Source organism: Chaetodon trifascialis, chromosome 12 (assembly GCF_039877785.1).
Source record: "Chaetodon trifascialis isolate fChaTrf1 chromosome 12, fChaTrf1.hap1, whole genome shotgun sequence".
Taxonomy (NCBI): domain Eukaryota; kingdom Metazoa; phylum Chordata; class Actinopteri; order Chaetodontiformes; family Chaetodontidae; genus Chaetodon; species Chaetodon trifascialis.
In genome coordinates this window covers 3,379,730-3,406,739 of record NC_092067.1, presented here as the reverse complement: position 1 = coordinate 3,406,739, position 27,010 = coordinate 3,379,730, and the positions used below count along the sequence as shown (strand labels likewise).

At 42.9% G+C, this 27,010-nt stretch overlaps 1 protein-coding gene across 1 annotated transcript in view; it reads right to left on the bottom strand.

Annotated features, from left to right (window-relative positions):
* Positions 1-27,010, bottom strand: part of plcl1 (phospholipase C like 1) — a 94,974-nt gene that overhangs the window by 24,962 nt on the left and 43,002 nt on the right. The window contains exons 2-7 of the mRNA XM_070976124.1: positions 8,655-8,729; positions 8,278-8,565; positions 7,861-8,151; positions 6,146-6,537; positions 4,057-5,179; positions 3,703-3,879 (exon numbers count right to left, since the gene is read on the bottom strand). Coding sequence (XP_070832225.1) covers positions 3,703-3,879; positions 4,057-5,179; positions 6,146-6,537; positions 7,861-8,151; positions 8,278-8,565; positions 8,655-8,729 — 2,346 coding nt within the window. The remainder of the gene's footprint in view (positions 1-3,702; positions 3,880-4,056; positions 5,180-6,145; positions 6,538-7,860; positions 8,152-8,277; positions 8,566-8,654; positions 8,730-27,010) is intronic.

Here is a 27,010-nt window from a genome sequence, read left to right as displayed (position 1 = left end):
ATGATGAATAAAACATGGTTTCTCAGAAATAATGAAGAAATCATTCAAATTGGTGTTCAGAACAAAAACCTATATTGTTACATTATCCAGAGTCCTGCACTTCTATGATCAGTAACACAGAAAAAGTGTTGAGGATGATGTTTAAGAAAAACATTCAATGGGAAAACAGAAAGGACAAAAACACTTCCAGAACCAGAAATCCCTCTTTTCATTTAGCTATCCAGGATCAACTGGTAACCACAGCAACACATGAGAATGCCAGTATGTGATTGTTTTAACACTGGGGACAGAATGTACCAGCACAGCTATTGTGTGCTCTTGTTCTCTGGTTGTATTTCGTCAGTTCCTTGAAAAGTGAATAAACTAGTAGTGACCACACCCCATTTGACAGCAACATATTCTGCATCATTTCTCTCCTTTGCTCTAGCTTTATGACACATGAGGTCCAGCTGCAGACATGATTAATCTTCATACACTACCCATTTTTTCATGAGCTTGTTGTGAGCACAAGAAAAGATTAATAAAACCATTAGGAGCAGTGATGTCTGAGTAGTGCTGATGACTAGTCTGTGACCACATCAAAATAAATGAGTTACCTGTGCATCCATGTGACTTTAGAATTACAACATTCAACATGTTGCTGTATGTTTATGGATTGTGTTTGTTTGTTTGTTCGGTTTGGCCAGAAGAATTAAAATACAAGTGTGAACACAACCATCCATCCATTTTCTATACCGCGTATCCCTTTCGGGGTTGCGGGGGGTGCTGGAGCCTATCCCAGCCATCAACGGGTGAGAGGCAGGGTACACCCTGGACGATCGCCAGAGTCGATTGCAGGGCACAAACACACAACATCCACGCTCACACTCACACCTAGGGGCAATTTTACAGTCACCAATTAACCTAATGAGGTCTGTGGGAAGAAGCCAGAGTGCCCGGAGAGAACCCACACATGCACGGGAAGAACATGCAAGCTTCACACAGAAAGGCCCTGAACACAACCAAAGTTGCTTCAATTGAATACTCAGATGGAGCTAATCTCTAAAATATGTAAAAATGACATCTGTGACTCACTTATTGCACATTAGCAGTGGCTGCATTTTTGTCAGACGCCTAAATCATGCTTTAAATTTCACTTTGTCCTCTGCCAAATAACTGGTGAAATGCAAATATTCTAATATAACATACAAATATGCACACACACACACACACACACACACACACACACACACACACACACACACACACACACACACACACACACACACACGATGTTGCCACAGAGGACATGCTGTATCAGTTGCGACAGCTTGTCTTTATGCTTTGACTATAGCAATACAGGACTCTGTCAGTGAGTCATCAAATCCCATCTCCTATAATAAACTCACTGCAGACATAAGCGTATTCATGGGAGCACCTAATTTAAATCTTGATGGTCTTAGCGACAGAAGAGCAGACATAGACATCTCTGCAATCACATAATTTGTTGACATTTTTCACTTTCAGTTCCCTATGAATGTTTAGAACTCTTTAAAATGCAAATCAAAATACAATTTTGTGACGGTATCATGCTACAGCAAACTAAGAACACCAAATAAAGTATTTTTAGTGAAATCCTGAGTTCTCCCTGCATTTTCTTTTCTTTTAGAAAAACACCAAATAAACCATTTTCTCGAGAAAATGAAAATAAGATTTTTAGTCCTGTAAATAGGATTATTATGAGAAGCTGTCATGCAGTTATGCAAATGGCCTAAAAAGGGTATTGCTTTTCTAATTATTTACTTTATGGACATTATCGTGCACATGCCCACAATCAAAATATAGGATTTTCACAAACATAATTGAATCAAAACAGAATATTTTGCCATTTTCAGTTTATTTGGAATGCTGTATTTATATATTTTAGCTTATACAGTGTATAATACCATTACTGGGAGCTTGATGTTTGTGCTGCTTTTGACTCTGCACCTCCCAGGCATGAAGAGTAGCCTCCAGTCTCCCCCTGTTCCATTAGGAAAATGTTTGTTGCTTTTAAAGAAGATGAGAGAAATTAATGTGACTCATCATTACTGAAGCTTAACCCAAATCCACCTACCAATAATGAATTCCTGCTAATAACAATGTACTTTTGCTGCATCAGCACCTACTCAAGACTGCACTGTGGGGTGCCATACTTGCGATCACCTTCTGATCACCAAAACTGTATAAAATTTAGCTGACAATACTCCCCTACCCTTGCAAGCCAAGCTTGAGCATTTGCCCAGATTCATAATATGAGTTAATTGAATTGTTTTTTTTCAAAATCAGAGTAAACTCAGAAATACACAGAGAGTACTTCATCCTCCAGCACCTGGACTCTGCAGGAACCTACGCCAGGATCCTGTTTGTGGACTTCAGCTCTGCCTTTAATACCATCATCCCAACCCTGCTTCAGGAGAAGCTCTCCCAGCTGAGCGTGCCTGACTCCACCTGCAGGTGGATTACAGACTTCCTGTCTGACAGGAAACAGTGCGTGAAGCTGGGGAAACACGTCTCCGATGCAAAGACCATCAGCACCGGATCCCCCCAGGGCTGTGTTCTTTCTCCTCTGCTCTGCTCCCTGTACACGAACAGCTGCACCTCCAGTCACCAGTCCGTCAAGCTCCTGAAGTTTGCAGATGACACCACCCTCATCGGACTCATCTCTGATGGCGACGAGTCCACCTACAGGTGGGAGGTTGACCATCTGGTGACCTGGTGCAACAACCTAGAGCTCAGCGCTCTAAAGACGGTGGAGATGGTTGTGGACTACAGGGAGAACTCAGCCTCACCTGCCCCCGTCACCCTCTGTGACTCCACTATTGACACTGTGGAGTCTTTCCGCTTACTGGGAACTGTCATCTCCCAGGACCTCAAGTGGGAGCCGAACATCAGCTCCCTCATCAAGAAAGCACAGCAGAGGATGTACTTCCTACGGCAGCTGAGGAAATTCAATCTGCCAAAGACAATGATGGTGCACTTCTACACAGCCATCATCGAGTCCATCCTCAGCTCCTCCATCACCATCTGGTACGCTGCTGCCACCGCCAAGGACAAGGGCAGACTGCAGCGTGTCTTTAGGACTGCAGAGAAGGTGATCGGCTGCAATCTCCCGTCTCTCCAGGACCTGCACGCCTCAGCGTCCTGAAAGATTGTGGCTGATCCCTCCCACCCCGGACACAAACTCTTTGAGACACTCCCCTCTGGCAGGAGGCTGCGGTCCATCAGGACCAAAACCTCACGCCACAAGAACAGTTTTTTCCCATCTGCTGTCAGCCTTATTAACAAGGCCCAGAACCCCCCCGACACTCTTCACACTTCACCTCTGACTCTACTTTGACATTGCCATAACTCTATGCGTTACATTAATGCTCTGCTTGGACTTCCTTTTGAAAAAACAGTCTGTGCTTCTGTAAAAAAACAAAACAAAACATGTATACTTTGTACTTATTGTTATATTTTTTAGTCATTGTTACATTTTTTTTTACTTTTTTAATAGCTTCTTTTTAATAGATGTGTCATGCACCAACCTCACCAAAGCAAATTCCTCATATGTGTAAAATCGTACTTGGCAATGAAGCTTTTCTGATTCCCTTCTGATTCTGAGAGCCACGCACAAATAGACCAGCATCTGCTCCAGTGAACAGGAACACATGCAGTGTATGCAGTTGTAGCATGCCTTACTTGAAACTCAAAGGTCTCATCAAACAGAGGGTCGTCCTGGTTCTGAGCAGCAGTACGTGTCCGCTGTTCAGCACAGTCTGCTGGTACACCATGCAGCTCCAGAACCACATACGGGTCAATGACCTCTCCCTTAGCCCCTGATCCCAGAGGCTTGGGCAGATTATGGGCACTGATGACCTGCACAGTAAAACACAAAGCAGTTCATTTCATTACTTAATTCATATTTGAGAGTAAAACAATAATCAAATGTTTCAAAAGAATATTCAGGGGAACACTCAAACTCAAATGTTTGAAATGTTTGAGTCTAAATGAAAGACTGAGTGTTAAAAAACACAACAGAAATAACATCAGCACCTTGATGCGTAGAGTCTGAGGTGGCACTCCTGGCACACAGCCCTGTGTATGGGCACTGAAATACGACACCTCATCCCTCATTACTGCAGGTCGGAGAACATAACCACACCCTCCGTTCTGTGAGAAGCGTCCTCTGTGAAGGTCCAGCATGGCACCAGGGGTCTGCTGGTTCAAGGCCACAAGCTGGACCCCTCCCTTCCAGTATCCTTGTGGGTTGGGGTTACTGGAGTCCAGACGCACTGAACTGGGCCGTACCCTGGATAGGGTGCGCTTGGTGAACATTACAAGGTCTTCTGGGCTCTCAGTGGTCAGTCGCCCGGCCTCTCCCTCACCCAGGGAGCACAGTGTCCAATAAGGTGGCTCAGGGGGTACCGGCGTGCTGGGAGAGGAGGGACTACTGGGTGGTGATTGCTGCTGAGCCTGTTTGTGACTGGCTCTTTGGGCATAGAAGCTGCGGCTGCCCACCCTTGCAATAGCCACCAGGTCTGACAGCTCTTTGTGGAGACGGAGCTTCCTGGGTTGAGAGGGAGGAGGCACCACTAAGACCACACCCAGTTCTTCCTCACCAGGGATGGTCATTCGCCGTCCTGCAAGAGGCCCCCCTCCTCCTATCTCCTCATCTTCCTCAGATACTTCCCCATCAGACCCTTCCTGCTCTGGAGGGAGCTTCTTCCCTACTAGTAGGATACGTCCCTTCAGCTGCTCAGGGGAGGGTAAGGTTGTGGCTCGTCCTCCCAGGCTGACAGGTAGGGCATCTGGAGTGTAAAGGCGGGAGCCAAAGACTTTCTTCATGTGCTGTGCCATGGTGCGCTGCTGGGCAGGAGAGCAACGCTGGCACAAGTATACCAAGAGTGGGTACTGAGAGGTCAGGAAGGCATACTTATTGACCACCTCCAGAGCAGAGCGGATAGTGACAGGTGCATGGTGGTGGTGATGGTGGTGGTGATGATGGTGGTGGGGGATATCTGGCCCATAGTCGACCCCAAGGAGAGGCTCCCCCTCTGGGCCGTCAGTCACTCCCAGCTCTATGCATCGACAGCCAGACTGCAGGGCCTTGATCAGTCCTCCTAGGTCTGCTCTTCCATGGACTTGGTCATCCAGCAAGTAGGAGCGGTACGAGGTGCTGCAGGAGAAAAGATCCACACTCAAACCACTCAAACACAAATCTGAGGAATGGCCTGCTTGTAAATGAGGTTTTCTAGAATTAATAACATTCAATGAAAATATCTTACAAAATGTCAGAGAAGAGGACAAAACATATGAATATACAAATTAAACAATTTATCAATAATCACTGACTTACACCTATTAATAAGAAAATCTAAAGGCAGATTTCAACCCAAAATGAGACTTTTAATGAACCCTATGGTGCTTGACACATGTTGCTAGGCAGTGAGGTAGTTCACAGTTTCAAAAAAAGACATAAAATGCCCTCATTAACAATGTAATAGTGGCACAATGTGTCCGATTTAATATCTATATTTTTCTCAAATGTTTGTTTTGATTGAGTGCAGTGAGTCAGCAGAACCATCTGGCAGATGAGTGGACCACCACGCTTAATAAAGGCACTGTGAATGAATTCAGAGTTATGTATAGACCTGTTTTAACAGTGCACTCATTTACCTCAAAACTGTACTTATGTGGCAGTTATAGGAATGTCACATAAGTAGACGAAAGCAGGCCCATTTTTAGCCAGCTCATTTTGTAGGCTCACATGATAATATATGTATATATGCAGCCAGCAAACACATTGGATAATCCAATCCTTATACAGGTCATTTGCGCTGTATTTCTTTTATTTTTTTATTTGGAAAGGCTCATAAAAAGACATAACCTTCCAGCATCACACCAGGACAAAAAAAAGGATGTGCCTAGTTATTGTTGCTGAGCTATGACTGAGCAATCACTGTTCGAGGGAGAAAATTAGCAAATGCTTGAGTGAAGAGCACTCTAATTTCATGAATTTTAATGATGCTGTGAGATTCACTTGTTTGGTAGTTATGTGTATGTATGTCAGTGGAGTTTTTACTGACGTGGATGACTAGATAATACATGATTTGCTCTAATCAGACTCAAATGGAATGCCTACCTGATGTAGTAGTGGGACAGTGGCATGTTCATGTCCTGACAGACTCCCAGGTGCTCCGGATCAAGCAGCTGGCACTCTGGAGACTGCAGGTAGCGGGCAAATCCGTCCAGACCCAGCAGCCCTCTCTCCCTGCCCTGGGCCGAGGGCTCACAGCGCCTCAGGAGCTCCCAGCAGCCCTCCGTTGTCGCCAGAGACAAACCCTGCTCCGTCTCCAAAAAGAGGCGGAGGTCCTGAGGGTCCAGACACTCTCGGTCCTTCGACAGTTGCACCAATAAGAAGTAGACATCAGGCCGGGTACAGAGCTCACAGAAGGCCTCCTGGAACTCTTCACGTGTCACATGGGAGGTCAGCTTCTCCTTGCTGCGCTGGATCTCCTTAAAACGCAGACGGACCTGTGGAAAGAGAAAAGAGGAGCTGAATGAAAGAGCAGGGTCAGGCAGGATGGACTGCTGACTGAGCAAGAGATGAAGGGACTTAATTAGTTCACCAACATTATGCCTCATTCATTCAAAGAAGCTGACAAATCTGATTAAACTTTAGTTATCTTGTCTCAATAAGGATATTACAGTGACCCACATTAAAGAACAGAATGTATCAACGTCAACTGACATGTAACTGACTATCAGAAATCTAAGACAGCAAAAGCAGAAAAGCATGAGGGATTGAATGTTGCCCTGCTCCAAGTACAGGAAGACAGCATTTGATCAGGAAACACACTGCTCCTGCTGTGGCTGAGCTCAGTGAGACTGAGCATCACCTCCTGTTTGGACATACAGTCATGATTACATAGATGTTATTACAGCGGATGATAGCATGCTTCTGTGCTTTCTGCCAGAAAATAATGAATATCTAAGTTTTGAGGGATTCTAGTGCATAAATAGCAGCTCATTTGCATGTTTCCTTGTCACTTTCTGCATCCACAAATATTTTCTTAGCTGTAGTGATCATTTGTTTACAATAGAGCTGCTAGCAGTGTGTCCAGCAGCAGAAATCCCTACTAGTTTGGGGTGTGTCATCAAGATGAAAATGGGTTTGGACTGATATGCCACTCTTAAAAACATGTGTATTTCCTGTGAAAAAAAAAAAAAAAAACTGCCTTCAGCATGACACATGCTCATTGTGTCAGGACATATGCAACTTTACGACCTTCAAACTAAGATGAAAGAAGACACTTTCTGCCAAGTCATTCTGTTTTGACTTGACGCTTCTTCTATCTGTCCTTTACATATCACCATGTGACATTTACATAGTGTTTACTTCAAGTTCCTCTTTAAAGCCAAGAAGAGTGAGAGAGATCCCAGCACTTTCTGAACTCTTCTAGCAGCTCTTTATTTGTTTTTAAACCTGCATTAACTGATTTTTGTGTCTATTTGGGTGGAGAGAAGTTGTGAATACAATATTGATATATCATCACCTTTTAAATTGATATGGTGGACTTATTAGCAAACAGGTGCTTATTTATACATCCAGCAGTTATGAGGGAACATTATCATTCATGTGCAGTCATGTTTCTGGCCACCTGATGAATGGTAAGTCCACTATTCGCTCCTCTTTATGCTTCTCTAGCTTTAAGCTTCAGATACTCAAATGCAGCCTGCAGTCTTTTTGGTCACTATGGTCATTATCATTTTGCCCATGTGCAGCATTCAAGTCTGCATGAAGCATATACATGAAGGCGCATGATCTGAAATTATTCTTTACATGCTCCCCCTTACCTTGGCTTCCTTGATACCTGGGCACAGCTTACAGATGGTGGTGACAGCCACATCCTCTGAGACAATGCCGTACCCATCTTCATCCACCTGGGCGAACTCGGCTGCCAGCCACTCACTCCTCATCTTGCCTCCCAGGCTGCCCTCCACTGCCACAGCACCCCCTTCACCCAGCGCTCCCCCTACTCCACCGGCCCCAGCACCCCCAATGATTGAGGGGTGGGCCAAGAGATAGCGGAGGCCTGTCACCCAGATGTTGGTTACATCTGCGGACAATGCAACCAAGTCTAGAGACTGTAGGGAGGGATAGATGATAAAGATTACTGGGTTGATTTATGGGTGGATGGGAACACTCAGGTTGCAGGACTATAGGATTATAGATCTTTAAGGATGAAACATGGCTCAACATGAATATGGTACCTGGTAGTCATCCCCATGTATGATAGAGAAGGCTGCTTCCTCAGCCAGGTGTTCAGAGAGAGGACCGTTATGGAGGAACGTCTCTGTGCTCTTGCCAGTGCGAACCTCTCGGATGCTGGAGACATCCAGCCGAGCTCGGTCCCCATCCTTCTTAGATGGCTCCCAACGTAAGCAGCTGAGGTCTGTGTCCAGGGTGTAGAAACGACAGTAAACCCTGGAATTGGGCCGGATCTTCTTCAGTTCGCACCCACCCTGCATGAACGCCAAGCAGTCTGCTGCACTGCTCACCTGGGATAGAAAATCAACTACATCTTCATGATCTATTTTCAAGTATAACAAACTTTTCTTTTCAATGTAATTCTGTGATGCTAATCTACCTTCTTCTCAGAGGGCATGCTACTGAAGGACACAGTCTTCTTCCTGCCTCCGCCCACCTTTTGCACTGAGGGATCCTGGAAAAAGACAAAGACAGATGGCCAGGAGGTCAAAATGCATATTTCTACATGTTATGTTATGTTCCATCTGATGCCTGTAAAACTAATTAAACATGAAAACATTAAACATTAAAAACTCAAGTATCGACAAAAAAACACTCTTTTTAGAAGACGCACTGTAAAACAACACTATGGAAACAAATGATTAAGTCCTTGTTCATACACAATGGAAATAAAGTTTTGAGGTCACAAGAAAAATTCAAAATGCTTCTCTCGTTCCTAAGGAAATTAACATTTCAACCTTTTCAGCAGAGCTTATTCTCTTTGATACTAAAGAAAGAAGTATGGATAGATGGTAAATGAACTGCACTTACATAGCACTCATCTAGTCTTATCAACCACTCAAAGCACGTTACAACACAGTCAGCATTCACCCTTTCACACACACATTCATACACTGGTGCCAGAGGGTACCATGTAAGGTGCCACCTGTTGATCAGGAGCAATTACCATTCACACACACTCACACACCAGTGGCACAGTAGTATCTAAAGATCTAAGATGTGATACCTCACTTCAAACAGGGTAGTTACATTATCAATATACAGTTTATCTAGCTTTTGGCAGAAGCATTGTAAAATGTATACTCATTTGTAGGTGGATTAAAAAATGTTTGACATTGTTGGTACACTGGCAGTTTCAACAGTTTCCACCCTTGAATTTCCCACAGGGTCATTCTTTAAATGAACAGAACACTTCTCTGGAAACTATAAACTCATATCGCATCCTTAACATTTTGGTCTTGAAGGTAAAAAGCTGAACAATAACTAAGAGGCTTGGATTTGGATATTTTTGGGAAACATAGGTCTGTTTCACTACTTACTAGTACTTCCACTTGTTCTGGGATGTTTTTGCACGGAGGAGCCGGTCCACTATGTGGTCTCCTTCTTTAAATTTGGCCAATATTGCTTTTGTTTTCTCACAGTCTTGCAGGTGATCATACAGTATTTGTGTTTAGCCTGATGAGCTGGCTTACAAGAAGGGTTTTCAGAAGGGGGATGGAAGCTCTGTGCATGCAGACTCTAGGTTAAGTACACAGAGAAGAACAGAGGCCAGCATATCACAAGAACATTTTGTCTATTTCCCCAAAACTGTAAATGAAAAATGAAAATGAATGAAAAACAAAAAGAACCCAAAAAATGGAAGACAGGGAGCTGAATTATCCGACAAATCAAAGACACAGAAACAAAACCGGTGGGGGAGGGGTGAAGACAGATGTAGAGTGTTGCTAACAAATACTTAATTACTTAATAATTAATACACATTTCTTTCATGGGGTGGAGGAGGACTAACAAATAGAGTGACCTCAGCTATTCAAGCAGAAAACATGATCACTACCTGTTAACATGCCACCTCCTATTATTTGTATTAGTATTATTTGATTCCCCTTAAAGGCATATGCATATGCAACGCGACCTTTCTTACAGTGGACACACCTATTTTGCAGCCCTGTTAAGAGTCATGCTTCCTACCTCAGGCTATCTCCAGCTAATGACAGACTGACTGGCAGCTCCATCTCTGCTTGCTGAGCAAATGTCAATGTTAAGTTGACTTTCATTAGCGCAACAGCATGTTATCTTTATTGAAAGGCTTTTCACTGATTTGTAATGAGCTGCAATGGTTGTGCTGAAATGGCAGCAGTAATTACATGAGGTGCTGCGTGCAGGGAGTTGGCCCGTGTCTCCTGTATACTGTCCTTTCCCCTGCTACCTCAATCAGCCAGCAGTGTTAGGGTTGAGTACGAACAGACAGAATTAAGTGGAGGCTACTTGCAGTAAAGGCTGTTTCCCTTCCATATGTGAAATAATTTCAATCTTAAAAGGCCTTGAACATGGAGGAAACATCACTGAAGATAAAGTGGAGGTGATAAACACACCTACATTACGCAGCACACCAACCAAGCACAGACATCCACTTACAGCTCTTTTTTGTCTTTCATACACGTTGTGAGGGATGAAAAACAAAGTTCTCAGTGTTTTGCTCTTCCTACTTTGTAGATTTAGCCCTTGTGTTTTGCTGACAATGGTGATGTTGACAATCTTTGGGGTCCCACAGATCCTCCTGCTCTATGTAAAAAAATAATAACTGTATTTAAGCAAGTGGGACTGCTGCTGGTTTATTGGAGGTTTCCAGCAACAGCCCAAATAAAATCAGAGATGAAGCCTTTGTCCATTATGCTCCAAGGCTCTGGAACACACTACCTATAGATATCAAGGAGGCCAGCTCACTAAGTATCTTTAGCAGAAAGCTAAATCTTCATGATCTCTTCATTTTAACCTTTAACTAGTGATGACTTCCTGTACAGACCTGAAGCTTTGTGCTTTGCCAAGCACTGATGCACTGCTGCACTGTTTATGTATTCTATGTACTCTATTTTAACTTTATTACTATTATTCAGTGGTTTTCTTTTCCATCTTACATTATGCATTCTCTCTGTTTTACCCTATTTTCATCTTTATAGAATCTTATCTTTACTATTAAAGTGCATTTTATTCTTCACCTTATTTTACATTTTACAACGTACTCAGTAAAAAACAAGCTTGTGCATTTGAGCATGGCAAAATTTAGAAATGACCATGATGCATTATTATAACACCAAATAAGGACATGTTTCATGTTTCATATGTCATAACAAAGGAATATTCCTTTCATTTGCCAAAACGTCATTCATAAAGAAAAACAGGGGTGGAGAGTAACTGAGTACATTCACTCAAGTCCTGTTCTTACAATTTTGAGATACTTCACTTGAGTCACTTTTCTGCTACTTTATACTTGTACTCCTCTATAAATCAGAGGAAAATATTGTATTTTTTAGCCCACTAAATTTATTTCATAGCTCTAGTTACTAGTTATTAAATAGTGAAAAATCCTAATCAATCATAAACGTAATCATAATTATGAACACTTTATAGATTCAATAATCTTTGAGTTTTGGACTTTTGCTTGAATAAAACATTTTATGATCTATAGACTATAATACTATCACCATCAATTACAGATATACCACATATGAAAATCCATTATACCTATACTGTGTTTCATAGCTGGGGTCTCTACAGAAGTAGTAACCCACCCCATTTTCTGCAGAAGACATCTGAAATATGTCTTCAATCCAAAATCAAGGTCATGAACAATTCTCATGAAATGAAGAAAAGTAATGAAGTATCAAGGTGATAAAACAGTGTTCAGTGTGTTTTTGAGCTGATAAAGCAAGCACCCCAAACACAAAATCAGCATTCATCACTGAAGTACCTTCCAATGTGATCTGCTGTTCTATTCTCCGCCCACTGCACTGTGGTAACACGTTTCATCTGCATCCTCTGAAGTAAGAGGATCCACCCCTGCTAAATCTCCCCTACCAATCATAGACAGATTGAGCTGATATGTGATGAAAATGTGTCCAGATTTTCAAACATCTGTGTTTTCAGCTTTGTGTCCTAATATCAGAACACTTTATTGTGCAGCAGAGTAACAACATGTCATCATGACATCATTTTTAAATGAAGGAAAAACACTCCGATCATGCTGCCCACTGACTTTTGATCTTGTGGGTGACTATGATGGTTAATATGACAATTAAACCTCCATTCTAAACTCTCAGGAAGCAAATGTTACAGTATTTCAGCTGAATCACACATAAGCTCCAATGATTGGCTGATCATTTGCTTTTTGTGTTGTCTCACACAGCCAGGCCTAACGTTATCTCCACACTTACAGGAGATCCCCTCTGCTGTGTGCTGAGTCAGTATGTGTGTCTGTTGCTGCTGCATGTAAATGTGCTTGATAGACATGCCCCACGGTACTCTGACTGTTGTTCTTTCAGAATATACTATGTCTAATCCTACTGCTTGTCTAACTTTGAAAATGAATCACATTACTTACTAATTAACCTTCATGACAGGGCAGGCTACTCCTTCCATGTGGATGTAGGCCTACACCTCATTTTCATTCCTATTTGGAGTCAATACACATCCAATTTTTCAAACATTTTTTTCTTTCTGATGATATTATGCTCCCTTACACTGCAAAGACAGTGACAAGAGAATAATGTTTTGATAGAAGTATCTTTTAAGTGCTTTCCAAAGGCAGCTGGACTTGTTTGTGGTTCCAGAAGTGTTTCATTTATGTATGAGGCCATGTTGCAAAAAAAATAATCTGTGCCGTAAACGTGCAATTTATTTTTTTCATTATTTCGAGTGACTCATCTACTTTTTCCCTCCATTCTTTTCTTCACTCGTATAAATTGAAGCATCAGTTGAGTTGTGCTCGTTGATCATCGACCTCTCACTAAATTAACTTTGTACTAATTACTAAGAATTTTTTAAGTTTGTTCTTTTGTTAATTTCTTTCTGAGTACATGTTTAGGGACCCTTGAAAACAGGATGATGCATCTCAAAGGGTTGATCCTGAGAATATATGACTGAAGCGTGGGGACATAAAATCCAGGCGAAAACAATCAAGGGTGAAGATTCATTATTGAAGAAAAATATACTGTGAGCTGATCCTGATCTCAGAGAGAGAGAGAGAGAGAGAGAGAGAGAGAGAGAGAGAGAGAGAGAGAGAAATCACTGCCTTGTTCCATTCACAACACAAACATGTATTGATCTCCAATTGCATTATTTCCACCAGTCCCAGCACATGGACAGACACAGGGAGGCAGCAGGGTCAGAGTTTCCAATTAAGATTGTTTGCTTGTTTGTCTTTGTTCACATAACTGTCCCACAAAATGTCTTTTTTATTAAGTTGGTCGAAAGGGGCTGGCCGGACAGATGAGCTTAGAGAAAGCAGGTCAGCGGGTATTTAGGTGGAGAGAGCTGGGCGGGGATGTCAGTGATGCTTTAGGCCAGCGTGGACATTTGGAAGCATTGACGTTGTGGCTGTCATTATTAATCCAGTGTGTGCATGCCAGTGTGTTGCTTATGTGCATGTTTCCACTGTCACTTTGACATATCGGTGCATGACACACGATGCCATCCAGGAAACTATGGCTACGTCCTCATAAAGCCTTTAATGCAGCGCTATGTTTGGCCTAAAAGGGCATTTATCAGTTATAATCCACAGCCTGCTATAAGCTCCATCTCCCTCTCTCTGGCTTGTTTTACTTCTCGGCTCTCTTTAGCTCAGATGTGATCATTCTCTCCATCACTGAACTGCTGCCAGGGAAAAATCTCAGCACAGATGGAGAGATGCTAAAGAGAAATAGGACCAAAAGCTGGAGGGAAAAAAGGAGATGCAAGAAAGGTCAGACAAGACAAATCAGGGGAATGGGTTAAAAATGACAGAATATCCATTAGTGAAGATGAAAAAAGGGGGAAAAAGCAGAGCAAATGGCTTGTAAATTGACACACAGGCATAAAAATACAGTGCAAAGGAGCAAACTGAATCACAGAACAGATGAGTGCTGGGAGATGAAATGAGGACTGAGGCGCAACAAGTGGGGACACAGAGAGCAGAGAGGAGAAAGGAGCAAAAGTAGAATAAATTGATACAGAACAATAGGTCACTGTATTGAACAGGCCTGGACAGCAGAGGACGTGTTTACAGCAGCTGGCTCTTCACTCAGCGATTCAGCAAATCACACAGCCCTCACACAGCCAACCAGTACAGCAGAACTTCACGGTCACACGTATGACAATATGTCACTATATAAATATACAAGCAACGATGTATCCTACAGAGCCCTCTACCAAGAAAACACTACGCAAAGAACAGACCCTGTTCAAAACCTTTCTGGGGGTTTTGTGGCCAGGCGGGGGTCCATGCATAGAAGCGGTGGTGGAGTCTCAGCTGGCCGACCATCAGGTTTGACACACTGCAGTTGTGTGAGTTGGAAAAACAAAAGGCCAGGTGTGGGATGAAAATGCATTCTGTCCACTCAGACTATTATTGAACATCACTTTAACAGCATGGGCATCAGTCTGCCTCTGTCACAGCCTGCACTGTTCTGGGATGTGGCCATGTCCCGCACAATGACCTTCACCAGCTGGAACACAGACACTGGAAACACTTAAATGAAGTAAGAGGCAATGGACCACTCATGTGAAAATCCATTTACTATGACAAAACTCGCACTCATACACACCACTGCACACACCAGGTCATTAATCAGTCCCTACACTGTGCCTGCACGCTGCCTCAATGTTTCCAACTACTGACAAACTTGTTTATGCAACTTCTTAACTTTGTGCATGATGCTCACGCACGCAGACTGCTGAACACACGAGACCAGCACCTGGCAGTTGCATAAATCCAGTCCCAATCTGATCCCATGATCTGGCTAATGATCTCTCAGCACATTGGCAGAAGATTACCACAATAGATTACTGCACTGCCGCCCACATCCATGGTCTTACAGCCACTAATCCACTGCAAAGGACGGGCCACTGTGGACCAGTCAGCACGACGGCCCAGAACTGTACAGAACACACACACACCAACACAGATCTCAGTATTACTAATGGGAGAATAGCAGACATTTAAACTTCATTTTATTTGTGAACTCATTCTTATTAACTGTGAATATCATCTACTGATGTGCTCAGTTATTAACTTGCATGCTAAACTTTGACTATTGCATGTCAGTTTTGGGGCTCCACAGACAATTAGACTTTCTAATCTTTCTAATGTTATTATTATTGCTCTGTTTCATATATTAGTGTCTAAAGGAGGCATGTCAGTGAGCCAACATGAACATAGCTATAACTGTGTTTGGAAAGTGAGAATGCCTACTGTGAGAATGAGCAAACTTCTGTGGCAGTTTGGGACTAAGTTTCCCCTTAAACCAACCCAACACAAGTAAGTTCATTCAACCAAAGCACATAAAAACAAAATACGAGAAGCATGCTTGTTGACCAGAAGAGCCGGCTGCCGGCTCAGATGAGACAGTCGCTTGTGGTGACATTCTGTCCTGCCCCCAGATAATTCACCTACAGTCAGTGTGCTCTGAATCGTGTCCAGGTGGGTCGAACAGGTGAAGGGGACCTTTCTCCCTCTTGGAATAGCCAAGTATTGAGTTGTGTTTGATGCTGCAGAAGACGAATATTGTACGTTTTACACCATTACATTTCTCTGACCGCTAATCTAGTAACTTTTGATCACAGTTGTTCTTCCTGTTTTTGGCAATGTTGATTATGATTTTTTTCTGATGAACTAAAGGATTAAGCTTTCTTTTACAGGCTGAGAACATTCTCCTACTTCTTAAGCTTATAAACTATTTAAAAACCCTCTTGGATTAGCTGGAAAATGGATTGTCAAAGCTGAAAACAGGGCTGATCATCTGAGCTCCGACAATATTTGGGTCTCAGAGGATAGTGATGCAACAAACATATGATGATCTTACAGATTATGATGCATTGCTGTAGATTCAACAAGTAGTTCAAATTAGCACAACCTTCAACACCTACAGCAGTAAAATACAACATACAAATTAATGCAGCAGTAATATTAATGTAAAAATATGAGATATAATATTCAAACACTGACAGGGACCATTTTACTGCACCATGGCCATTTTTAATTATGGTAAGGATCTGAACACTTTGGAAACTTCAGATGAGGAAATCAAGCGGCAGATTAAGGAAACTTACACAACGAACGCGCTCAGGTTTCAGCATTTGTAGCTGTAGTTAAGGTAGAGAGCGGAGTTCATACACAGCCACAGTCCTTTGAGTGAAGAAGAAGAAGAATTTTTCAGGTCTCAGTCTTGTTATGGCTGTGGTGCTAGTGGCTGACATGCTAGCAAGGAGGTCACAGAAGTTTTCCAAGTCTTAGTACAGTGCAGTTTACACTCCCACAGATGAGGGGCAAATAAAAGTGAACAGTGCGATGCAGCTAATGGGCTATGATACCTGAAGTCAGTGAGGTCAGCACTGTCAAGACAGCTTGCTTTGATTAACGGTGTCAAAGTTCAGCAACGCTGCACTCACCATGAAAAGTGGGCAGCATGGGGCAGGAGTAAGAGTACAGGCTTGGTAGGTATTGTATACCGTGTAACGTCAGCAGGCCAAGGTGCTTCAACACCATCCTCACTGACTGCATCAGAGAGGAAAGACCAGTTCTTCTGTACAAGCAAATGAAAAGCATTTATGTTCTGTGGATTTTAGCCTCCCGTTCACACTACACCAGCATTTTTCACATTCAAAAAGTGTTTTTCAAAAATTCTCTCCCGATGGATGAATCTAAAATTTTACATTTGTAGGGTTGATGGGGAAATGAAGCTATTCATGACATGCACTGACTTCTGCTTTCAAGTCTCTGTGATCACAGATGTTGCAGGTCAACAAAGCTGAAAACAGCCTGTTAAAAGAGCCCTTTTGCCCTGAGTGTGTGTGTGTGTGTGTGTGTGTGTGTGTGTGTGTGTGTGTGCGTGTGCGTGTGCGTGTGCGTGTGTGTGTGTGTCTTTCAACCTAATATATGTCTTTTATGAATAAGAAAGAAACAGAGTCAGTGTGAAGGAGCAGAAAGAGTGGTAGAGGATACAACACTTTGAGGGAGTCATGCAAAAACCAGAATGATCAATTAATATGTGTGCCTGGAAGTGTCTGAGTGTGTATGAGTGGGAGTGTGGGAGTGGGTGAGCAGATATTTCAGTGCATGCCCACTGATTGTGTTTGGTTGAGTCATCCAATAAAAGGTGTTATCACTCAGATTCTTCCAGTAGCTCTGTGTGGTATTGCTCGTCGCTTCCTGCAGTATGAATTCTGTACTGTACAAAGAACCACTGTTTCAATTCAGTGAGCTCAACTGAATTCACTTTGAATGATCTCAGACAGATGAGAATCACAACAAGCCCAATAAGCTGCAACAGTTGGGCCCGTAACCTTTTACAAGGCTCCTCAGTGACCTAAACCTCAAGTGGTCTGTGAATAATGTATTTGTAATGATGTCTGGGACACACCCAGACCACATTCACAGTGTGTGAACGTTACAATGCTTCAGATGCAGTGTATGTGTGATTATGGACTTCACATTAATCCATGTTACAAAGCGCTTTACAAAGGAAGTGAAACAAAACAGATCATAAAAGAGGTCATAAAATCATCAGGTTCTACAGTTAAACAGATAAAAAGAAGAAGACAGGTTAAAAACAAGACAACATTGAAACGTTCTTAACATGTGCAATCTTATTTCTGTTTGTTTCTTTCCACAGTCTCTGGGATTTAGATTCTAGACTGTGCGTACACAGAAAATGATGTCAGAAATCATCTTTGGGAGTACATTTTCATACTGAAACAATGGCTGAATCTATGGAATGAGATCCAAGCTGTGAAACTAAATAAACTCATCACTTGCTTTTTGGTGCTTTCCTGGAAGATGTCAATGTCCCTGAAAAATGGGAGGAATGACGGTCCAAAATTATCTGTCTTCATGGACAAAATGTTCCATTGTTTTTGTGTCTAAATGACTAATAAGGACAGCAATTTTGGAAACTGGTCCAGCACTGAGCGAGAGTGATGCAGCCAGCAGCCACGAAACGCATTTATCATCGTAAAACACACTTCATTCAACCTCGCGAGAAACAAAATAAAACCAAAACCTTTTTGGTTCATCCATACTCTGTTCAAATAATCGCCAACAACTCTGGTTTGGTCAAAATAAACCCTTCATTCAAAACAGATATTACCATCTAACAGAAACCCTGCTCCCAGTCAGCAGTGATGAAGTGACAGCTAGTTGCATGCAGCCGTCATCTGTGAGAGCTTCCCAGCAGTGGCAACTGGGTGACGGCCTCAGACCTCAGTGCATCACACAATTCAAAGTTGTGCTGAGTGACTGGATGTGTTCGCACAACTTATGAAAATAATTGATCAAGCTATTTTTAATATACTGCAAATCTTTATGCATTTAAAGCAGTCCAGCATATGGTAAACCAGTCCAAATCCTGCCGACACACCTCACACCTCATCCGCACCAAGCAACCCCAAACACTGTCCTCAAGGTCCAAGTTGTAATAAAGAGAAATTAGAGAGGGCAGTGACAACGTCACTGCAGCTGCATTACCAAACACAACTTGACATGTAGTGTGTTATTGGGGAGAATGCAATAATGACTTCTGAAAAAACACATTTTGAAATATGGTACCCAATAATATTACTTATGTTATTATGAAGATGAGAGATGAAATAACATTTCATAATAATGAGGGATGGTTTGATCCCTGGTCTCGGCAGTCAATATGTCGAAATATCCGTGGGCAACATACTGAACCCCAAATTGACCCCATTGCCTTGCCATCAGTGTGTGAGTGTGTGTGAATGGTTAAAAGCTCATAATGGCCTTGCCATCGTAAGAATGAGTGGAAATGGGTGAATGCAGACTTGTGTTGAAAAAGTAAGACTAGCAAAGTGTTTTATAAATACAGTCCATTTACCTTTTACCATGCTACTTCACCATTTGCTGATTCCTTTATAGAATATCTTACAAATATCATTCTTTCAGAATTTATTTCACAACGTCTTTTTATGAATTTCATTATTGAACATTTCGGGGGTCCACATTAAATTTATTGGGGCATGTTGGGGGAGTTATTAATGCTGATCACTGTTTTGCAGAGAAGACCAGACTGGCATGGAAGGCAGGCAAATGGTCTGCTGATATCACTGAACACTGAAACTCACTGAGGCAGACCTCATTATCTTCCAGTTCCCCATGTACTGGTTCACTGTTCCTGCAGTGTTGAAGGGCTGGATTCAGCGGCTGCTCACACTGGGCCTTGCATTCTCACAAGAGAAGCAATACAGCCAGGGTGTCTTCAAGTATGAAGACAGAGGGGCTTTGCTTTTGTGACCTCTGATGAGCACGATTCAGTCGAACGGACTGTGATCCAGAAGTACCTCACAATCAACTCTCACCACTGTGCAGTGAGGAAGGCCCTCACAAGGCAGGAGATGCAGGAATGGGAACGAGAGGGCGCAGCAACAGTGGAAGGCCCTACAGATGCAGCAGGGGCAGGTATGGAGGTGGTCCTTAGAATTGCCATGTACACAGATACTCTGATTTCCTCCATTAACCTGGTTCCTCAGGGTGACCTGGATCCCTGTGCGTCTCTGGAGGTAGCGAAGCTTTGGTCTCATGCTGTGGAGATGAACGTAAAGGACAGCAGAGTTGATGGGGGTGTTTCAATCAAAGCCCCTTGCACCATAGACACACACACACACACACACACACACACACACACACACACACACACACACACACACACACACACACACACACACACACACACACACACACACACACACACACACACACACACCGTTGACAGCTCTGGCTACTCTCTGGCTCTCTGCCCATCTGCCCTCACATAATGAAGAGAATCTGATGGATTTCAACATAGCGGCCTGCTTCACTCTGCCTGAATCCTAAACACAAACAAACTTTCACACACATCTGAAAAAAACAATGCCACTGGTTAAAAAAAGATGTGAGGTGCTTGAACACTTGAAAATAGTGTATGACAACATGTGGCATTTTCAGTTTATTCATTCATTTATTTTAAATAGCCTGATGAAGGTTTGTGTACTGAAATGTTGTTAATGAATATCTCTGATTGCAAGTGAAGAGAACAGTGTGTGAGAGTCTTTTGTCCTGTTTTGTTGACCCATGGTCTCCCACACACCTGTTGATCCACAGGTGTGCAAAAGATTTTGCTCTTTAGACATAGAATACGTGACATTGCTGGCATCGCTTATCCATTGAAGTGATGGCTGTTTGTCATTCAGTGTATGCAAAAGTTTGTAATCACCTCACACTACAACTCAATGGAATACAGCAGAGAGGACTAGTCTTTACTTTCAAGCAGATTTAAATAGGAACAGGCTCCTGTTTCAGTGTCAAATGCACAATAATGCCGACAGTAAACTGGAACTAACAGGCGTGTTTCTGTAGCAAATAGGGATGCACATGGTTTACTGTTTAACCGTTAACCGATAACAGGAACGTTAACCGATTAATACTAACGGTCAATTTTGTTTTTTAGCTACGTAAGTCAATCAACTCATGGGGGCGTGTCGAGTTCGTAAGTTCGTGGCTATTACAACGGACCGCTGGACCGCGCTCAATACGTGACAATTACATGTCACTATATCGATGAGTACTGGAAAGTTAATTCTGCCGTCCTGTTAACGCAGAGCATGCCAGGTAGACACACAGCTGATAACCTCACAGCTAAACTGGTTGATGCAGTGGAGACGTGGGGACTTAGTGGGAAAGTGTCCGCATGCGTCCACGGCAACGCGCAACATCGTGGCAGCCAACTCTCCCGGACGGGTCAGCTGGGACTCGATCCCCTGTTTTGCACATACACTGCAGCTGGCGGTAAATGACGGATTTAATGTGTTTGTGCATCGTGTTATTGTTGCAGCGGGGCGGCTTGTCAGGCACTTCAACCACAGCACACCTGCATGCAAGGCACTGGAGGCCAAACACGACCAAATGCAACTTCCAAAGCACCAGCTTATTGTGCGCAATTACGCACAAAACACACGTTACATTGAATATTATTTTTTTTTATCTCCAGACACGCCGCGGGTCGTCCAGGTTTACAGCAAAATGGTTCAGAATGAAGCCGCATCATCCAGATAAACATTGAGCTCCATCAGAACTGTTTAAAAATCTGATTTCAGAAGCGTGAATCAGAACACACAATTAAAGAAATCACCAGCGCGCTCGCTCTCGACATAATTTAAAAAGCAATAGGAGACGATTGAAGCCTACAGTACTGTTAATTATCTAAATCTTGTAGCTTTTTTTTTTTTTTTTTACATTTTAGATGAGTAATCTAACTATTTTCCGTCATTGTAAATCTGCAGTTCGGACCGAACAGCGCCGAGTCAGTGACTCTCTGATTCCAACCTTTCCTTACATGGAAAGCCTTGTCGGAATGGTGGGACGTTTGTGTGTCGGAATAGCGGTATTTCGGGATGGTGATATGTCTAAATGGTGGTATGTCGGAATGGCAGCATGTCGGAATGTCGGAATGGCAGCATGTAAGAGCATTTAAATCTTATCGGTTAACGGTTATTGATCGTTAAAGGGTGTCGGTTAACGGTCATAAAAAAAATTAAAAATGTGCATCCCTACTAGCAAAGCTATTCTTACAGCTTCAGAATAGAAATAGAAGATTATTCTCTGGTTAGCACTCGTAGAATTGGATCAGGAATATCAGATGAATTAAACCTGTTCTTACCACTGAATAAACTGCAGAGAGCCCAGAGAGCTAGAATTACACATTAACATGACACATGTTAATGTGACTCCACCAACCAGTCAAGTTACAGTTTCCATCCATGTGTGTCAAGTTTCATATAAAATACACAGTGAAGACTTTGAATGAATTCAATAAAAGGTATTTAATGGTGAAATGGGAGCTCTCACTATGTTGACATGTCTGATTCCAGAGAGAAACATTTTTCTGGAGGAGGACAGAGGACTGATGGAGAGCTTCATCACATGGTGCAGCAACCATCAGCTGAAGCTCAGTATCAGCAAAACCAGTGAGACTGTGTTGGACTACAACACTTCAAATACGGATGCTGCTGCTACACAGAAGCTACACTTTGTAAAACACAGATGTTTCACGCACACCTTCAACCCGGCAGCACAGAAGATCTGTACAGTGACCAGTTTCAAGGTGGACACCAATTCAGTATCTGACCGAATGTGAAATATGGTCACAATCTCCACTTCTGGTTGAATTGTGGTCAGAAAAAGTTTACCTTTGACCTTTTGGATATAAAATGTCATCACTTCATAATTGTATCCTATGTCTGAAAGGGGCTAAATCTACGGTTTCCCCTGGAATCCAGGAGCCTGTGCTGACACATTTGGCTGCCTCTCTAGCAGCCAATAATGCTCACTGCCTCCTGCAACACACTGCACATAAATTCAACGACTGTGACACCAGAGGGCAAACTAAAGCCACCCAGACAGACAGGACAGCAGCCTCTCCTTGATGACCATTTCCCAGTTTCACCACTCCATCTGCCTGCTCTCACCCTGTGTTTCCCCTTTCCGTCTGTGCTTCTCCATCTCCTTCCTTCCATTTCTCTTTACTTATCCTGAATCCGACCAATGACTGTCCCCCCTGACACCCCCTCAGCCCTGCTTCTTTGTCTGACTTTTACCTTCTCCTCCCTGCTGATCACCTCTCTATCCTCCTTCTTTGCCCTTTTCCATCTCTCCCTCTTTTGTGTGCTCTTTATCCCCACCCTCCTCCATCCCTCCATCCAAGCATTAGTGCTATCAAGGGAGGCCTGTAGGGTCTTTAAGCAGTGGCCACAAGGGGCCCTTATCCAAAGCAATGACACACTTCCAAGTCAAGAGGACATTTGTTATGTAACAGCTTAAAGCTTCCCGGCTTCTCTGGTGGGCCTCTGACTCGGCTGATATCTACAAATGTGCACACAGGCACGCACAAATAAACACAAACAGACAAACCAAACACACACACACACACACACACACACACACACACACACACACACACACACACACACACACGCTTGCGGGGAGGGGGGATTAAGCTGGAACTGAGATCAAGAGGAGGGAGAGAAAGTGGGAGAAGCGACAGAAGGAAAAAGAAAGGAGGACAGACAGAAAGAGGACAGAGTGACAGAGATTAAGAAAGGAGAAGGCAGAGATATATGAGGAGAAGATGTGCAGGGACAGAAAAGAGAGATGATGGAAGCAGGGGAGAGGGGAAGAGATGAGAGGGAAGAAAAGACCGCTGGTGGAGGAAATTGGTGGAGGAACCCAAGCCGAACCTTATAGGGAAAAAATAAATGAATAGAGGTAGGAAAGCGAGAGAAAAATAGGAAGCAAGGGAAGCAGGAGCAGAGAGGAGGTCACGTAGGTATGTCAAAAACGCAGAGACCCAATCGTATTCCACAAAAAAAGAAAAAGAATACCAGGCTGACATCTGAGTGCTCTATTCCTGCTCTCACTGTGGGAAGGAGACATGAAAACAAAGATGAGGAGAGGGGGAAGGAGGGGGGAGGAGACAGTTGGATGGCAGCCCTGTACGCTTCTGAAAAGGAGATGTTTAGTAAATGGCTTGATGAATCTTTCAGAGTGGGGAGAGTGGGTTCAGCCGGAGCAAGAGGAGAAGAATGAGGAGGAGGAGGAAAAAGCTCATTTTGAATAATAAAAGGAGATAAAAGGAAATTAAACTGGGATAGTGGTTTATCCTGATACATAATAAATGTAAACAATATTGTACATGTGTGCATGTGGGCCATATATGATGAAAGGGGAAATGTGAAGATACAGTCAGTGAGCATGACTGTGTGTGTGTGTGTGTGTGTGTGTGTGTGTGTGTGTGTGTGTGTGTGTGTGTGTGTGCTGGAGGATCTTTCTAAAGCTGCAGCAGAAATGTCTCAAGAAGGCTCTGGAGCAGGCAGTCAAACAGTGGCTCTGTCAGACGAGCCCAGCACTGGCCCAGACGGCAGTTACGCAACCCCATCCAAAAACCAACATACCCACAGAGACATGTCAGAGCAGTGACTGGACTGCACAAACACACACACCATCACTCTACAAGCACACCGCTGCGATTTCACTTCTGTCTTCAACATGATTTCAGCTGCCGCCAAGCAACCAAAGGTGAAGGACATAAAGAGAGGAGAAGACAGGAAACAAGGGAGAGGAACTCATTTGTGTGTGTGTGTGTGTGTGTGTGTGTGTGTGTGTGTGTGTGTGTGTGTGTGTGTGTGTGTGTGTGTGTGTGTGTGCGTGCGTGTGTGTGTCAGTTGAACAACCCCGCGTCACACCCATTTCCTGTGTGAGGGCATGGGCCCGAGAGCATTTCTGCAAACAAACATATATTTGAACTCTGAAAAGTCTATGAATCTATCAAGAGCCCTGTGCACAAAGCTAAATGCTGACAGCACATGGGCTGTATTACATTACCCCTCAGGACCATCTGCTCAGAAATCACCAAAATAACACATATATAAATAAAGATACTTCACTCCTGAATCTCTTCATCACATCAGCTGTGACCAGTCCTGCTCTCACGTCTTTTTTACTTGGGTTCCCAGAGTTAGGAACGTTCTGGCTACATGCAGCTGTTTCATTTAAAAATATGCAAGATCTGATCAAATATTCCCTTGAGCTTTTAAACTCAGGCCCTGTGCAGTATAAACCTGCCCTGTTCAAGTCTGAACATAAGTGTGGGTAGCTTGCATTTATCTGGATGAAATACATGTGTGGCTTTCATATTGAAGCCCAGCTGTGTGTGTTCTTCCTTTAAGCACAATTATTATACATGCATGTGATTTAGTTTACTGAATTAAGGTCAAAACATTTCTAAATAAATCATACACACAGCAAAAGTCATCGTCTCTGAGCTCCTGCTGTCCCTGTCCTGTGCCATGTTCTAAAAAAAAGGATTCATGATTCTACCTCTTTTCACTCTATTGACAATCAAAGAGAACATATCTTCAGAAAGAAAAACTGAATTAAAAAAAAGGATGTTTATAGGCTGCAGGAATGAAAATGAGGTATAGGCCAACATGTCTTGTGGAAGGAGTAGCCTGCTCCATTGTCAGTGTTGGACAGCAGCACCGTTACTAGTTTACCTACATTTCTCAGGAATGTGGTCACTGTTTTCTGACTGAAATAGCTTTTCAGGCTGCCTCTGATCTACACTTGAAGTTGGTTCAACGTTAAAAAAATAAAAAATAAAAACTGCTACATTTTGCTGCAGCTTAACTTGCTGCAGGACATTTACACACACACACACACACACACACACACACACACACACACACACACACACACACACACACACACACACACACACACACACACACACACACACACACACACACACACACACACACACACAGGAGGCTTTCCTGTAGCAACAAACCAGCTGCACTTGCAGTATGAAGTGTGGAGATAACATTAGCTCTGGCTGTGTGAGACTATGTGAAAAAACTGTTTCCCACATCCAAGCTTCTACTCTTGTTATTTAATTGCATTCAAATGAGACTTAACATTTACCACATTCGACAGGTTAACCAGCAGAATAAACAGCAAAGCAAAATAAAAATGTCAAAATTTACAGGGTCTAAGTTTGAAGGTGGTATCGATTTGTCCTTGAGCTTCAGTTTTGAAGTAAAGCTTGCTTTGTATTGGCCCTCAAAGCAGTCCCTAAGCACCCCTACATTCTACTGGAGTCATCTGAATTAGCTACGAAATGTTGCTGATTATAAATGTTGCTGATTTATATGCTGGTGTGACTGGGTCTTCAGACTATAAAGTCACAGTGATTACACCCAGAGTCATCTGAAATGTACGTTTCGAACACTAGCGTGGGAGTTTTTAGTAACATGAAAGCAGCTTGGGGAACTAAAACTTTACTGAAGTGCCAAAAAAATCGAATGCTAAACACTAATGCGAGGCATCTCTGACAGTAAAACACCAGAAAATAAATTGTGTCTGAAAATCTGAATGTAAAAACCAAAACATCTCATTTAAATTGCAGCTATAATAATCATGGTGGCAGGTGTGCAGTCTGAGCTTCATCAGGGCACTGACACAAACAGCTCAGGGATTTATGTTCCCATGAATCCAGAGGAAAAAACACACAAGGTCAAAAACCAAGCCAGCTGCCCTCTGTGCAGAGTGTGATGCAGTGTGTGCTGTGAACCCACTGTAACTGTCTGAAAACTAACTAACAATCCTTTTCATCATTTACAGCCAATAAAGGTAAAAGATGACAACATTTTTTGCTAACTCTAGAGCTAAGCTTCAGACAAGGATTCACGCAACCACAAGCCAAGTGTCATTTTTTGAAACAGCTGTCCTCACCAAAGAAACGGCTGGGTGGTTATTTCAACCCAGATTTACATTCATTGTTAGGCACAGTGATTATTACAGGAGCAAAAGCAAGTCAGGTGACATAGTACAAAAAGCAAAAAATATGGAGCATATAAAGGAAGGTGGATTAAATAAACACAGGCCTTTCACCCAGGAGAAAAGTCAACATTGACCTATTTTAAGTTACATAACTTACTTAAGTTATGACACATACATAACAGTAACACTTATTTGAACCAATAATCCTCTCCTGAATCAAGTAGTTTTAGTGCCTGAACTTAAGCAAACTGCATTTCACAATAACCGTGTGAGGACGAAGGTCCGGGGCACGCTGGCAGCCTCCACTGGTCATATGTCTTTTGGGAGTCCCTGGCAATCGACTGCTTCAGTCATTCAGGTATACGGATGTGGAGTTC